Raw genomic sequence first — 17,298 nt, 5'->3', positions numbered from 1 at the left:
ATGCGTGGTTTTATACCTACACTACCGTTTAAAAGTTTTAGAAGTCTCTTCTGCTCAACAAGGCTGCATTTATTTGATCCAAAATACAGTAAAAACATTGTGTGAACTCATTTTACAATTTAAAAGAACAGTTTTCTATTTGAATATATTGTAAAATGCAATTTGTGATCAAAGCTGAATTTTCAGCATCATTATTGCAGTCTTCAGTGTCGCATGATCCTTCAGAAATCATTACAAGATGGTGATTTTCTAATATGGGCATATTTAAAGTGCATTTTACTCATTTACACCTGAACAGATATTTGCAAGCACAAGCATTGATGATAAAGAGGCAGCATAAACAATAGATAACATATTCTAAACATTCATATAATTTTATATCATATTACATATCATATTTATATCATACAGCATACAATTTAAATACCTGCTTTAGCCGAAACAACATTTATATGTAACTAAAACGTGCTTATTAGGAGTCATATTTCAAATTTCCTCGCCAGTGTATCGTTACAAACGAGCAGTAAAGTGAACGAATGGTTTACATCAAACCTCACAGTCATTTGCCATGATCGTCTCAGCACATTAGCGTATGAATGGCGCGCTCTGCTGGTGGGTGTGATCACATAAGGCAGTGGTTTTCAAACCCTGGGTCGCCAGTGATTTAAAATTTAAAAAAAAAAATTATTACGTTTTTTTAATAATATTAATATTAATATTAATAATAATAGCTTTGATTAGAAGTACACAAAAAAAAAAACATTCAAATTCATGCAAAATAAATAATCCACATGTCACCTGACCGGCTGACCGACCTACTCGTAGCCCTAGGCAACACAAAACAAAACAAAAAACCTTGTGCGCCGTGTTGTTGATATGCAGCCATTTTATTTTATTTTCCCATGAGATGATGAAAATATTCGGTACCGTGAAATTAGTAGCCCGTAATAAATTTATTTTATGCTGAACATGAGCAAACCAAAGTCAAAAACCATTTATGACTTTTTTTCACAAGAAAAAGAGGGTCAGAGACCGAGACCCCTTTAAATGAAGCAGCAGAAAACGCGGTCAACCATCAAACCCTGCCGCGAACAGCGGAGATCAGCAGGGAAGATAATGAAGGCGATGCATGTCAACAGAGTAGCAGTACTTTCCCAGCAAAGAAAAAGCAGAAACCGGAGTAAGGCCATATAAAGATGATTTTTTGAAGTTTGGGTTTGTCAACTGTTCGGACGCTAGCCCATGCAGCAATACCAATGTGCGTAATATGCGGTGAAAAGTTGGCAAAATATGATAATAAAATAGTCAACTAATATAAAAATCACACTGCTCTGTTAAAATAGTCAGTAGTAGGCCTACAATTCGTAGCCTACTATTCAGCGTAAGCACGTACAGCTCCACGTGATGTTTCCAAGCACATTTTTAGCATGTGAAAAGGATGATTTTTTTCCTGTTGATATTGCAACGTGATTCTAATGAGAGAGTTACGTGAGCATAATGCCCCTTACTTTTACTTTCGCTTTAAATTATTTCGTTTTGGCTTGTTTAAAGTTATTATTATTTTTTAATTCTTGTTCTGTTCTGTATATAATGAATATTACATTTAAAGAGTTTGTTGTGGAATATGTTTTGTGTATTTTTTAAGCATGCAGCAAACGATAGGCTATTAATTGGTTAACATTCCTGTATGTAGGCCTATAGCTTGATCAAATTATTTCAGAATCGACTTTGCGTTCCAATCGCGTCAAGGATCAGAAAGTGCACGTGCATCATCAAAAGTGGTTAAAAAAAGTGCTTTTTGTTCTGCGCACAAGCCTATGGGTCACGTCAAAAAAAAAAAAGAAAAAAAAAGGGTACGTCTTGAAAAAGTTTGAAAACCACTGACATAAGGGATAATTAGATGAACCGGTAAAAACTGTACATCGCTTTGTATCATACAGATTACATTGCAGGAGAATATTTGTTTTAAATTTGAATTGTTTTATTTAAAAGTAGACATTTTAAGCTTTCTTTAGACAAATGTTTCATGTATGTGTGATAAGTATTCGCGGAGTTTCAGTTCATTTTTGGGACGCGTTTCAGAAATATGCTCGTGAACACGGAGACTGCTGAAAGCTCACCCTTTTTATTTTCTTTATTTTACAAAAGCACAAGGTTTTGTTGTTATTGTGAGTGTACACAAATAAAAGTAGACCCTTTATAGTCTCTAATGATGTCTTACACTTATCTGTGTATACCCAAAAATGATGGAGTATTTTAAGTTGTTTCTGCTGTAATGACGAAAATATCCAGCAGGACGCGCCGGCGCGTCCGTCGACCACAGAGGGTTAAGTATCTCTTGATCTCCTTTTCAATAGCAATGTGTAGAGAGTCATCTGGGAAGTAAGATGTTTGCAAATGGTAGCTTTTCAGTTGACAGGTTTCATCGATGAAATGTACTGTCAATGAGAGGTATGGTTCGGATGTTCTGCTTAATGATACCGGAGGTAGACAGTGATGTAAATCCACTTGACTGGTGAAAAACACAAGAAATACATTTCTCTATACTGCAGAAACTAGCAAAAATGTACCCGTGCATGCCCGCTTCAAGCAGCCCTTCTGAGAGGGCTTTCAGCACAGGAGGAAATATTGTAAAATGTCACCGTGCTGCTCTCAAGCCAGATTCTGTGGACAGGCTTGTGTTTTTGTTGCACAACTTGAAACATATGTGAATCCAAAGAAACCAAGCTGATGGCAAAAAAAAGCTACTAGACTACTTTAAATTATAAAGACTAACCTTTTTGTCTTTAAATTGTGTACTTTGTTTAAATTGGTGTTATTTGTTTACATATGCTGTTTTGTCCTGGAATACTATAGGCTAGGTTTTTTTTTTCCCGCATCTTTGACTTTATATACAGAAAGGTGTAATTTGTTTACAAATGCAATATCTTTTTTTTTCTTCTTGTGCTGTGCTTGAAATAAGATTCCCGTCTATGGTGCAAGCCTCCACTGCTAATTCGGCAACATCTGCACAACAGACAGCACGAAACAAATAAAGATCACAATGTATGTATTCGGAACTATATCAGATGTTATTAATAAAACAACAAGGACTCTTTGTGGGGAAATTTTTTGCCCCAATATTTTGAATTTCGGGGGTATTTTTGCCCAGAGCCACAGTTAATTTCCGAACCTGTATGGAACACTAGAGAAAGATGGAGATGAGGGGTATAAAAGGCGATTAAGAGTCTCTCTTCACCATGCAGCTGGTACACAAAGCTTTTTTGCCATTTCTCTCTTTCTTGTCAAATGTGCTGCATTATGACTAATGGTGGAGCGGCAAAATATGAAAAGCGTAAAAACTTTAGATCGCTCCAATGTCACGCGCTTGCAATGTTAACAGCTTTGTTGATTATGAACAAAAGCATTAGTTTTAGCGCGTTGCTCGCTAAAAGAGATGCAGAATTAACAGTCGAATTAACAGCGCCTACTGCTGGATTTTTTTTTTTTGGCATTACAGTCATTTTGGGGCATACAGATAATCTTTGGGGCATACAGATAATAATACAAGATTTTGTGCCCAGGGGCCTCTGCTTTGTAAATCCGTGCCTGGTGACAGGTTAACAACTCAGAGATTGTTATAAAAGACAGCGGTAATATTCCCAGTACAATTGTACACAGTGTGATTGTAGCTCAACTTCGTCCATCAAGCATGCATACAATTTATTTTACATTTATACTATGTTGACAATTTCCCCCTGTGGAGCAATTTTTTGTGCATTTTTCTTACACGCATTTGTTTCCTATAATAAAAAGAACATGGATTTCCCTAACCAGGATGTCTTGCATTCTAATAAACATCATCCAAATAATTTTTTTTTGCCATAATCGCCCAGTTCTCTACAGGAACGAACATTACTCACACATGGTATTGGATTTGGATCAGGATCATTGGACTGCTATCCAATCCATCTAAAAATGTCAGTATCAGAGCCAATACTGATCCAGGTATGGGATCAGTGCATCCCTAACCTGCACACAGACAACACACACACCTTAGAGCAACTGATGCGGATTGCACATCCAATGGCTAAAATTTGTCGTATCCAATTCACATCTGCGGTCGCATCTCTGTCAGTTTTTTCAAATGAACTATAACTTTTGATATGGAGAACTTTCCTTAAGAGTAAATTAGGAGCACTGGTCAAAGTAGAGACATTATATGCAATGCTCCAGTTTAAATTGACAGAATCTGAAGCAATTTGACACACTAATATATATATTATGTAATATAATATATATATATATATATATATATATATATATATATTATGATAAAACAAACTTTAATTTGAAAGCTGAGCAGTTTCATCAAAAACAACAGAAAACTCAAAACTTTTATATTTTTCCAAAAACTGCCCATTGCAACTTACAAATCATTTTGATGGAGCGTGTAACAAATTAACTTAGTTACTGTTTACAAACAAATACTTGGCAGCGGCACTTTCAGGTTTTTTTGGCACCCCAGAACAGAGAGGCTTCTAAATGTCTACTTTGTTCAAATGGAGTTGAAAATGCCCCAAAAGTGCTGTTTGTGGAGTTAAAACACCCACTTTCCAAAAGATTATCAGATTTGGGTTTCTTTAGATTTTCATCAGGACCAGGACAAACTAAGGATTTGACATACTGTATAAAATAATATAATATGATTCCTGGCTCAAGTAAGACCCAACTGACCCACTGCTGCTGGTAGATTTCAACTTTTCACAAATGAATCGCACAAACTGAGATAGTAAATGACATATGAGGCCAAACATGATCAAACAATGATCTTATCCCACCAAGTAAGATCTAAAAGGACAACACATACCCTGTCTCCACTGCCACCGCATAAACTATTTGTGAAAAGTATGTGTGAATTCAATAATGTAATATTCCTCAAGTTTGTCTTTGCATTTATTTAGAATGCAAAAAGTAACTTTTTAATAGAAACAGGCTGATATTATGTTTGAATAATGAATGAGTCCATTTTATAACTGTAGGTGGACCAATAATTTATGCAATAATGATGCATATCATGTTAAATGTTAGTTTTCATTTGTATAGCCTGTCCCATTTTCAGGCTTTAAAAGTGTGTTAAACGTGTAAGGATGTGAATTCATTAACCTTTTACATGTCTGGCAAAAATCGTACGGGCCTAATGAATCAAGTTAAAACTGGTTTAAAACTGGTTTTAACTTATAACAAAACAATAACAAAACGTTATTATATTGTATAACGATTAACCAATTATTAAAACTGCAGCACTGCCTACAGTTGAAGTCAGAAGTTTACATACACCTTAGCCAAATACATTAAAACTATTCCTGACATTTAATCATAGAAAACATTCCCTGTATTAAGCCAGTTCGGATCATCATTTTATTTTAAGAATGTGAAATATCAGAATAATAGTAGAGAGAATAATATATTTCATCTTTTATTACGTTCATCACATTCCCAGTAGGTCTGAAGTTTACATACACTTTGTTATTATTTGGTAGCATTGTCTTTAAATTGTTTAACTTGGGTCAAATTAACTACTTGTGAGAAACTTGTGGAAGGCTACTCAAAATAAGTTGCTGGAATTACTCCAGACAGAACTGGTGTAACTGAGTTAGGATTGTAGGCCTCCTTCCTCGCACACACCTTTTCAGTTTGGATTGAGGTGAGGGCTTTTTGATATTCACTCAAATACTTTGTTGCCACAACTTGAGGTATGATTGAGGTCAATGTCCATTTGGAAGACCCATTTGCAACCAAGCTTTAACTTCCTGCCGGATGTCTTGAGATGTTGCTTCAGTACATCCACAAAAGTTTCCTTCCTCATGATGCCATCTATTTTGTGAAGTGAACCAGTCCCTCCTGCAACAAAACACCCCCACAACATGATGCTGCCACTCCCATTCTTCAAGGTTGGGATGGTGTTCTTCAGCTTGCAAGCCTCACCCTTTTTCCTCAAAATATAACAATGGTCATTATGGCCAAACAGTTAAATTTTTGTTTCATCAGACCAGAGGACATTTCTCCCAAAAGTATGATTTTTGTCCCCATGTGCTCTTGCAAACTGTAGTCTGGCTTTTTTATGGTGGTTTTGGAGCAGAGGCTTCTTCCTTGCTAAGCATGTCGATATAGGACTCATTTCACTGTGGATATAGATACTTGGCTACCCGGTTCCTCCAGCATCTGAGTAGCTAATCAGAAGCTAATTGTCTAAAGGCTTGAAATCCTTTTCTGGAATTTTCCAAGCTGCTTAAAGGCAAAGTTAACTTAGTGTATGTAAACTTCTGACCAACTGGAATTGTGATAGTCAATTAAAAGTGAAACAATCTCCCTGTATACAATTGTTGGAAAAATTACACAATTACATAAAAAAAAATCAAATGCACAAAGTAGATGTCCTAAACAACTTGCCAAAACTATAGTTTGCTAATATTAGGTCTGTGGTGTAGTTAACACATACACTTAATGCCTTAAGTGTATTTCTGACTTCAACTGTATATTCACCAAAGCTGCTGCTCAGAAAAACCCGGAATTGCAGTTGCCTGCTGTGTGATATCATGTTAACTTAATCTATAAAACTGTTGAATAAAAGCAATATCACACAAACACAATCATGTATTAGTAATTATTATTACCATGGCTGTGATTACCCTAATGCAATGTGATATTCAGTAAAACTACACTCGTTCAAGTGATTAATTAGACTACCTAAAATTTAGGATCCACTCTATATTCAACACATGCTCAAAGGATTTGTGCTCTATACACATATTTCACCCAAGCAAACCATAGAAAACCCATCTAAAAAAAGCACTTTCCACTGAGGAAACAAAATTAAGGTCCTTGGTGAAGGCAGGTTTTTAATACTGAAATACCTAGCCCTACTGGACCAGAGGCTGAAGAATACCAAGAACATTAAAACACAAATTCGCACTTGAGACCCTGAGGGAGAGGGAAGAGGTTGAGTGCATCTCTCTCTTTTACCCAGGGACTGCCTCACATTATAAATCTGTTGGCTTTCCACAGCCCAGTGCACATGAATGGCTTTCTCTCTCTCTCTCTCTCTCTCTCTCTCTCTCTCTCTCTCTCTCTCTCTCTCTCTCTCTCTCTCTCTCTCTCTCTCTCTCTCTCTCTCTCTCTCTCTCTCTCTCTCTCTCTCTCTCTCTCTCTCTCTCTCTCTCTCTCTCTCTCTCTCTCTCTCTCTCTCTCTCTCTCTCTCTGACACAGCTACACAAACACACTCACTACAGGAAGCCACACGATATGAACTCTGATCCACATCCTGTCTCTGCTTTAATTAAGGCTCTGTGAGGACAGACAAATTGGCTAAAGGACGACGTAACAATCCAACTGAACGCTTCAACAGTCAGTACCTATATGAAGCCTCATTTATTTGTACTGAATGATACTTAATTTTATGCTAATACTTGTAAACTATTAGGGGTGTAAATAACAAGTTACCACGATACAATCTTTTATTGAGTCTCTTAGCCAGCAATCCTATGTTTGTTGATACTTCAAAGTCTGCCATGATGTGATTCCTATTCGATTCAGGGTCCTATTCTATTCGACTGCGATATTATGATAGTATGTCCCTATTTTACACAATCAATTACATTTCTTATCTCACAAATACAAACAAAATATTATTTTAATCTATCCATCCATATATCTATAGAAGACACTAGTTTTTAGCACTGTATCTCTTTTTGGGTAGCTATTCGTATTTGTGTATGTCTGACTGTGCCCAGTAGAACTGGTGGAAAGAGTTCACAGTGTGTGTGTGTGTGGCAACTGAATCACAGAGCTTCAACTCCCTGTGTCAGCAGCAATGAGCTGATGTTCCTGCATCACAAAAGAGTGTGAGAGAGAGATGACACACTGAAAGCACTGCCAGACGCTTGTGATCAGAGACTAGACAACTCTCTCCATTTCCCACAGGAAACCTCATTATCAACATTTCCCTTTTGGCTGCACTCACAAACAATCTCACATCCATCCATCCATCCACACACACACACACACACACACACACACACACACACACACACACACACACACACACACACACACACACACACACACACACACACACACACACACACACACACACACACACACACACACACACACACACACACACACACACACACACACACACACACACACACACACACACACACACACACACACAAACTATAAACCAAACACACTCAAGCCAGCCGGATTGCACCTCCTGCTATTTTATGGCGGGGCGGGCCTGACCTACATCTTGTTATAGTCTTAAGTATGCTTAATCCCAGTAAGTCCTGAACACACTACTGCCACTCTTAATCGGGTGCTACCTGCTGGCCCGCAGCCCCTAGACAGGAGAAACTGAGCCTTCTTTCTCTCAATCTATTTTGTTCTTTCAATTTCAGCACAGTTGCCCATAAAATAGTCTGTGGTCTGCTGGGCAACATTCCAACAATCATGTAATTTTGCTCTCATCCACCATGTCACTAACTTTGATATTTCCCTGTGGAGTTAAAAACCAAAAACAGCTAAATTGTTCAAAATCAATAATTTCCTCTCAAATGGCTCCATCAGAGCAAGAAATCAAATCTGAGAGCTAAGAGCTACAACACTTGGCCTAATCCAGCATCCCAGCAAAGTTATTTGTGCTGAACTTCAAAAGCCGTCAAACAAAACAAGTGACAATGAGAGTTATTATATGCACACCAATACGCTGATAGCTATCAAACTTCAGCTCATTCAAGAAATATGACAATGCAAGAAAACTCCATTTAGCCTACATGACATTTAAAATAATCGAGCTACTCTCTGCTTTTGATGTCAATACATAAATGGTTAGTCAATTACATACAACATGAAATTAGGGTAATGGGAAACAATCTGTGTCACTCATTAAGCATAATCGGTCTAAAATAGTGCATGTTAACGCTTATTTTCAGCAACATTTAACTTTTCTCACCTGTCTATTGATATCCACTGAGAAATTGTGCCCATCCTCCATGATTTCCTCTTTTTCTTGTTGTTCATCCCGTAGTCCTGCATTTATCCAAGAGTGGTTGGAGCTCTCATCCTGAATCAGTGACTCCAACTGAGGCAATAACCCATCACCCAAAAGGTCAGGAGCTTTACCCAGGTTCTCAAGTCTCTCCCCATGTTGCTCTCCAAGCAAGGCCTCCTCCAGAGCCTGAAACCCATTGCAGCTGTTTTCAATCTGGTTTGTAACTGAATGTACAGCCATATCACAGTTCCTCTGCTTTGCCACTGAGAATGAGTTTAGACTGTCTGAGAACACCTCAGAGGAGCCAAAGGGATTCTGGCTCGATTTGGAGCTCTGCATGCCATGGAAGTGGCACTGTTGTGCTGGACTGCCAGGCATTTGGACTTGTTGCTGTTTATGTTCCATTCCGCAAGTAGATAGAAATGGACAACTGGTATCCAAAAGGTTTGGGGATGATGATGGGATAGCAGTTGAAGAGGTTGTCAAAGAGACCGGGGCAGAGGAGTAAGACCGAGTTGCATTTACTACAGGGGGAGGTTGAACAGGAAGAGAGTAATGAGCAGTGGGATAGGATGAGGCATGGCTGGCTGAGCCAGATGGGAAAGAGTGGGTTGAAGAGGAAGACTGCACAGGGAAGCTCAGGTCATTGTCCTGCAACCCTGGACCCACAGTAAAGCCTTGGGCATCTTGGGACACCGGAAACCCACTGTGCTGCTGGGAGGACACAGGCATCACTGAAGCCTCAATATAAGGTTTGGAATGTGAGTGTCCACCCTGGGCAACCACAGGGTGGAAGGGACTACCATCCACAATGATGGAGCTATGGTGGCCTTGCTGGGAATGATTTTGGAGGATGTTGCCCTGGTAGAAAAAGCCAGGATGATCCTGATAGTTCTTGCCAAGGTGGTGCAAACCTTGCTGGACTGTCTGTTGGTGCGGGAGGTGCTGCTGGTTTGAGATTGGATGTTGTCTTTGTTGAAGATGTTGCTGACTGTAATGCTGATGCTGATGTTGATGTTGAGCTTGATGTTGCTGAAACTGTTGCTGCTGAAATTGTTTATGTTGATCTTGTTGGTGGTGTTTAATGTGCTGATTCAATGTGTTATTCCCATTCTGATTGTGATTTCCCCACATGGGGCTGTTGTTAAGAAACAGTCCATTAGTTTGGGGCACTTGGTTCATAGAATGCCTTTCAAACTGTTGCTGCTGTGACAGAAAGGCTCTTCCACCATTGATACCTCCTTCTGGACCAGAAAAAGACTGTGACTTCATAGTGTCAAAATGCCCCACAGGTTGACTGTAGGGTATCCTATGCTGGATGGTAACTGAAGCCAAAGGGCTGGACCCTGCATCCACTAGAAGAGGCTCAAAGCCAGGGCCCAAGTTAAGTTCATCTTCCAAGGAAACAGTCCCAGGGGTAAACCCTGGGTCATCTTGAACTAGGCTGTCAAGCCCTCCCCCAAATATATTTGGGTCATCAAAAAAGTCCATTATGGGGTCAGTCATAGTAGGAGTTCAGTGCATTAAGTGTCTTCCCCCCTCAGTGGGCCCATACAACAGGACTACTGAGTGTAACAGGGAGATGTTGACTGTCAGAGTCTGTTGAACCGCTGTGTGTCCATCACCAAGGCTTTAGTCTAAAAAAAAAAAAAATAAATACATAAATTACACTTAACTTTAAATTTGCACCAATTATGAGAATTGAAACCATTACAATAACATTCTTAATGAGTTTTCATTCAGTGAGTGCATTTTAAAAGAAGTTCCAACCCCCCCAAAAAATGGACTCACTGATACAATATCAGTACCTTAATAATCCCTATACATAGCAAGTAAATCACTAGCATACGTGACAAATTTCGTGCTATGTGACTAAAACATGTCTGTTATTAGCCACTGGTGAGTAAATAGTCAGATCTCAGAGCTTGAGTTATGTAGTGAAAAAGAACTACTTGAGTGCCACAATACTTTTACTGAATAAGAAGCTGTCGATTAAGAAGCTGGATTGAGCCTCGTCTTTTACAGTGTGTTGTGTCTCGTGAGTGCGCAGCTGCGCACCCGGAAGGAAATTGACCTTATTTGGCTGCATTGGTCCGGATCTGTCATGATCGCATTATCACTGTTGCTTTAATTCAGCCATGAAATGGCATTGAAATTGCATTTAATGACATCAACTCTGACTTTGGTTAAACTTTTGCCTGGACTGTTTTCACAACATTCTCCGTTTTACAGCATGGCTACAGACCAGTAACGCGCGTGTTGGACGTATGTTAGAAGGTAAAAGTGTTGCAAAACTTAAGAGCTTGTAGATTTTCATTTGATAACATGTACAATAAATATTTGTACAAGCAAGTCAGACACATTATACAAGTCAAAGTTTCCTTTTGCTTCGTTCTGTGTATTTTGTATCCAAAGACGAGACTCAGGAACCCCAATTTAATTTCATATCTTTTTAAAAATCCTTTGTTGCATTCAATTTGTGATCAAAAAGATACAAATAAACAATATTTCTAATTATAAATTGCACGGATGAGGGGAAAACAACCGTGCACCTTCTCTCTTGTTAATGTGCACTGCACTCACGCAACCATAAACGCTTGCTTGCAGAGCAGCCACTCTCTTAAAGGGACAGTACCAATTTAGCGCTTGTGCATAAACAAACATGTTACAAAATGTAGTAATGTAGTTAGTGAAATAAATGTGTAAATACATAAATATTTAAAAAAGCAAAATCATACATTGTGAATAGCCTATATGAAAATGAATATATATATATATATACATATATTCGTGTGTGATAAACACTCACACACACAGATCAGCCACAACATTTAAACCACATGCCTAATATTGTGCAGGTCCCCCTCGTGCCACCAAAACAGTGTGAACCCGCCTCTCAGAGTAGCATTCTGAGATGCTATTCTTCTCACCACAATTGCTCAAATCCATGAGATTATCTAATCAGCGAATCATGTGGCAGACGTGCAGTGCATAAAATCATGCAGATACAGGTCAGGAGCTTCAGTTAATGTTCTCATCAACCATCAGAATGGGGAGGGGGGGGGGAGTGATCTTAGTGATTTGGGCCGTGGTATGATTGTTGGTACCAGATGCTGATCTCCTGGGATTTTCATGCACAACAGTCTCAATATTAGACAGGTGGTTTTAATGTTGTGGCTGAGCAGTGTAATATATATAGGGGCCTATATATATATATATATATATTATATTTGATGACCCTTCCGTTTTCTTATTAATATCGGAAAATTCACATTTTCTGTTATTAAATGCCATTTATATCTGACATTTGCCATCCTGCACTCAAGATATGGGTAAGTCTCTTTCAGGAATAAACTCTTTCAGAACTCTCTGAGGCCTGAGAGAGGTGAAAGGGGAAGGAATGTCTGGGGAACATTTGGCACCATTAGTGAAGCTCAGAGATATTACAACAGGCACAGCAGCTGAAGAGCTTTCAGCACAAGACAAAAACCAGGTGCTTCAAACTCCCCTCAGACATCACTCAGCTATGGATGAGAGAGGAGGGGAGGAAAAGAGTGAGTGAGAACTGCATATAATTTTTTGTCAAAACCTAGTTAGGAGAGCAGGGCAGGAACGACTGCTTAACATGAGCTGTTTGGGACGTACAGAGAGCTCATTTCATTTCATTTCATGCATGCATGCACGCATACACACACAACCGGACAGAGAGGGTGAGAGAGAAGCATGCTGTCCTGATCGTAGACCACAGGCTGTAAAAAGGAGGTCAGTCACGACCTGATGACTCATAACACACACACACATGTTGTGTTTCCATGTTTTATGGGGACTTTCCATAGACATAATGGTTTTTATACTGTACAAACTTTATATTGTATCCCCTAAACCTAACCCTACCCCTAAACCTAACCCTCACAGAAAACTTTCTGCATTTTTACATTTTCAATAAACATAATTTAGTATGATTTATAAGCTGTTTTCCTCATGGGGACCGACAAAATGTCCCCACAAGGTCAAAAATTTCGGGTTTTACTATCCTTATGGGGACATTTGGTCCCCACAAAGTGATAAATACACGCTCACACACACACACACACACACACACACACACTAAAAAAAAAAAAAAAAAAAAACTAGACATGGTCTTTTACTACAATAGCAATCTGTGGTTTCAGTCATTTTCTCTCTCTAACATTAAACTCACAATAATTAGGCAAATAAGTCGACATAAGTATATATTATATATGATGACCCCTTCTTGGTTTTCTTAATATCTCTTTTAGCTTTCAGTTGCATTACGCTTACATGTTGTCAAAAGTCTGGCAAGTAAAACGACCATGTACGGATTTCTGGCCAATACCGATATTAACATAAACCCAGAGCTGCCGTTGGCCGAATTGATGCCCTATGCAGAACTCCAAGATTGTCTGACGTAGTAAGTGATATGGTGCGAAAGCACGGTGAGAAAATTCACATGCAAGGCTATCGACTGTGTTCCACGACTGCTACCGGGTCCTTGAACAACATATAACATGCCAAGTTAGAGTTTCTGGTGCCCCCCTAGGGAGTTGGTGCCCTACGCAGACTGCATAATATGCGTATAGGGAGCGGCAGTACTGCAAAAACCTTTAAGCCAATACAGAAACCAATATTTTGCCACTTACAAATTTTGCTAGGGTATAATGAATTAAAAATGTACAAAGAGGTACAAAAGCTCATTTATAGTTTTAACACAAAATTTCCATTGAACATAGACTGGATCTATTGAATATATGGCAGATTTAATAATAGAAAATATATATTTTCTGCCATCGGCTTATGGGTCATAAGCATGAAAATGCCATATGAAAAACGCATAGCATCGGTATCTGCCGATATTCGCCATCTTGACTGACACCGGCCTATCGGCAAATACGATATCATTCACCGATGGCAGTGGCCGATGTTTATCTGTTTATATGTCTTTGTTATTATACCCAGCTGCAGTTTCGGAGAGGATCCAACAGGTGGTACTCTAATATCACCCACAGCCACTGGTTAGAAACTACTCTGGCATAACGAAAGAGGGCAACGGATGTCGTATGGTTTGTTTTCAAATAATTGCAAGAAAATGTTGGTGGTGTGGGCATATTTTACTGTCTAGTCTGTGATTTACTGAAATTTAGCCTTTAGCAGGCTAAAAAGGCTCTTTAAAAAGATATTTTTCACAAAAAGAATGATTGTTATTTGAAAGGTTATATTAAACGTTGTTTTATAAATTTGTATGAATGAATTTGTGCTCATTCAAAGATAATGTGATGCAGGGCAGAGAGACTTAAAAACAGCTCATTTATTTTTTATAATGAAGATTTGTTTTTCACTGGCACAAAAGGGGGATTAAATAAAAGCAAAAACAAAATAAACAAACTAAGAAAAAAAATTGGTATCGGCCAAATTGTTATTTTAAACATTGTTATCGTCACAGAATTTCACAATCGGTGCATCCCTATTATTTATGTCAATTAATTGTGCAGTATACAATTTATATACACATAAATAAACAAAGAGGTTGTTTCCTGTTTGTAACAAATAAAAAAGCAAAATAAATAACATTTGTTTTCCTGAACACAGAATTTCTATGAATCAATGAAACAGATTTGATCAGCTCTATTATATTGTTTTGAAATATAAGTAAAAACATTGTGTCCTTTGGATGGTAACATTCAAACAAGGAAAAAAAAACTGCTCAAAACAAGAGCAAACTCCAAGCTCTTTGTTGGGATTTTATATCATGCATTCATAGCTGCATCTTTCACCGTTAGCACTCAAAATTACAGGGTACCTACATTTATATGACTGGGAATTCAGCAAAGTAAAACAACAAATGTTTTTTTTTTTCCCCAAGAAGGGCACCTGTCTCAAACCAGGAAGCATTTAGGAAAGTATATTCAAGGCTTATTTTCAAATCACAATCTATGGATGAAACTGATATGATATTTATGATCACTTAGGCTATAAGTGAGTCTAAACTTGTGCCTTATGCACTGTGGTTTAAATTATTGCAACATTTCAAAGACTCTCTAAGCCATTGCAGTGGCATTGGCTTATCTGTAGTTCTTATGAAACATTATGGCACAGAGACAACATCCCAAACCAAACAGATTTGTGTGAACGGCCACGTCAATGCCAACCTTCCAGGTCCAGATACAAGTATATCTCTGTATCTTTGGCTCAAGGCACTACAATGATTTATATCAAATGGCTTTCTAGGCTGCAAGTATCAAGCCAGACTTTTTTTTCCTCACGAGAATAGTTCCCACCTCCACAGGCCAGCAACTGCATCAGCCTACAGCTGAAAGACAGACTGATACGAGCCCTGCAGTCTCAGACCATTAGCGGGGCAGGCATTATCTGTACAAGCAAAAACATGCGCAACTTCCTACTACTGAAAAGTACTGCAACCCTCTCTCAACACATACACAATGAAAATAGCATGTCCGATTTTTTTTAAACTAGCCATTTATTATACCATACACATGTCTTTAACAGATATTCTCTAGCTCAGGAAAAGTCACTAATTAATTAACTGATTCAATGCGTTTCAATCTAATTCACTAGCTTTTTCATGCTAGCAAGACTGCATAACTGACAAGATGAGGCATATTTGGGTGTCGGTACTTCTGGTCTTGGACTGCACATGTAACACATTTCCATTGTGAAACTGCCCTGTGACAAAGTCATATACAACAAACAGACACAATATTAAAACCACCTGCCTAATATTGCGTAGGTCCCCCTCGTGCCGCCAAACAGTGCCAACCCACATCTCAGAATAGCATTCTTCTCACCACAATTGTACAGAGCAGTTATCTGAGTTACCGTAGAATTTGTCAGTTTGAAACGTTTTGTCCATTTTCTGTTGACCTCTCTCATCAACAAGGCATTTCCATCCACAGAACTGCCACTCACTGAATGTTTTTTGTTTTGGCACCATTCAGAGTAAATTCAAGAGATTGTTGTACGTGAAAATCCCAGGAGATCAACAGTTACAGAAATACTCAAACCAGCCCATCTGGCACCAACTAGTAGGGCTGTCAAATTAAAATTTGAATTTCGAACATTCGTTGAATTTAAGAGAATAAAAATGCACATTTGAATGCTAAAATTGTGTATTTGTGCAAAGCACTGACGTTGACTTCATATATCGACCACATTCTTGCACAAAAAAGGCTAGACACAGTGCAACAAATACAGTTTAAGAGAAAGCAGGTGTCTCAAGATGCTTATTAAAAGGTTTTTTAATTAGACACAGCATCTAAAAAAAAACAGCACTCCTGCACAAGACGCAAACAAAAACAAAGTGGAACAAAGACATTCGTCTTGCACAGTTTACATAGAAAAACAAATGGATGGTTGCAAAAGCGTCCGGTGTGAACAGCCCCTTAAAGTAGGTGGAGGTACTAGGCCATTGCATCTTGCTCTCTTAATAAGCGTATCTCAAATTAAGCAATTACATTTTTTAAACGCTTTGTCAGGAAAGGAGTTCAACTTGGAAATGTGTGTCAAGAGATCCTTGCATTAAGTTCCAGTCTGCTGTGTTCAGTCTGTTTGAACAGCCCCTGGCCTGTGCTCATATAGTCTGAGCTGCTTCACCACCGAGTTCAGCCGAATACCACTGCTATCTGGGAATATTGCTACCCTACATACACTGTAATGAATAAATAACAATGTGGTATTTCACAGTTATTATGAAGCACCCCCCCCCCCCCAATTGAAAATTGTATGTTCCTTTTTTTTAACAGTCAGGAATGGTATTTGCAGAAATATAATGGTGCGGTTTGGTTTGTGTATTTAATGCACGGAAACAATGTCAATTTTAAAAAATCAGCTGACTTTAAAATTATAAATGAATTTATCCGCCCAGATGACAGCCCTAGGCAACCTATCGACAAGTCGATACTAAAATAAAAAAGATGTAACGATACCAGTGCTTCTGCACCCATACAATCATGTACCGCGCACAGTATGACTGACACAAGGCAGGTTTAAAATGCTCGTTTTGAGCACGGGCTCTGTTCCTCCTTACACTGAAATGGACAATTATTCAAATTGTGACTTGTCCTAGTGTGATTTATTAAACCACTAAAGGCTGCAATATTAGTGTGGAAGAGATGAGTACATTGAATGAATTTATAAATCTGACTGCACAACATTTTGAGAATAATTCGCAACATGTTATATGAGATGACAGAGCAGAGCACTAAACCACTGTGAACCACACAGCACAG

General features: G+C 38.5%; 1 protein-coding gene across 6 annotated transcripts in view; it reads right to left on the bottom strand.

The window, feature by feature from the left end:
• Window positions 1–17,298, bottom strand: part of LOC127651140 (chromodomain-helicase-DNA-binding protein 9-like) — a 116,410-nt gene that overhangs the window by 93,207 nt on the left and 5,905 nt on the right. For all 6 annotated transcript variants that reach the window (XR_007971537.1, XM_052136875.1, XM_052136984.1 and 3 more), the window contains exon 2: window positions 8,996–10,671. Coding sequence is in view for 5 of the 6 variants with exons in the window: in XM_052136875.1 (XP_051992835.1) it covers window positions 8,996–10,540 (1,545 nt within the window). In the remaining variant the exon portion in view is untranslated. The remainder of the gene's footprint in view (window positions 1–8,995; window positions 10,672–17,298) is intronic.

Source organism: Xyrauchen texanus, chromosome 1 (assembly GCF_025860055.1).
Source record: "Xyrauchen texanus isolate HMW12.3.18 chromosome 1, RBS_HiC_50CHRs, whole genome shotgun sequence".
Lineage (NCBI taxonomy): Eukaryota > Metazoa > Chordata > Actinopteri > Cypriniformes > Catostomidae > Xyrauchen > Xyrauchen texanus.
The sequence above is the reverse complement of the archived record's forward strand: the minus strand, read 5'-3'. Positions and strand labels throughout refer to the sequence as shown.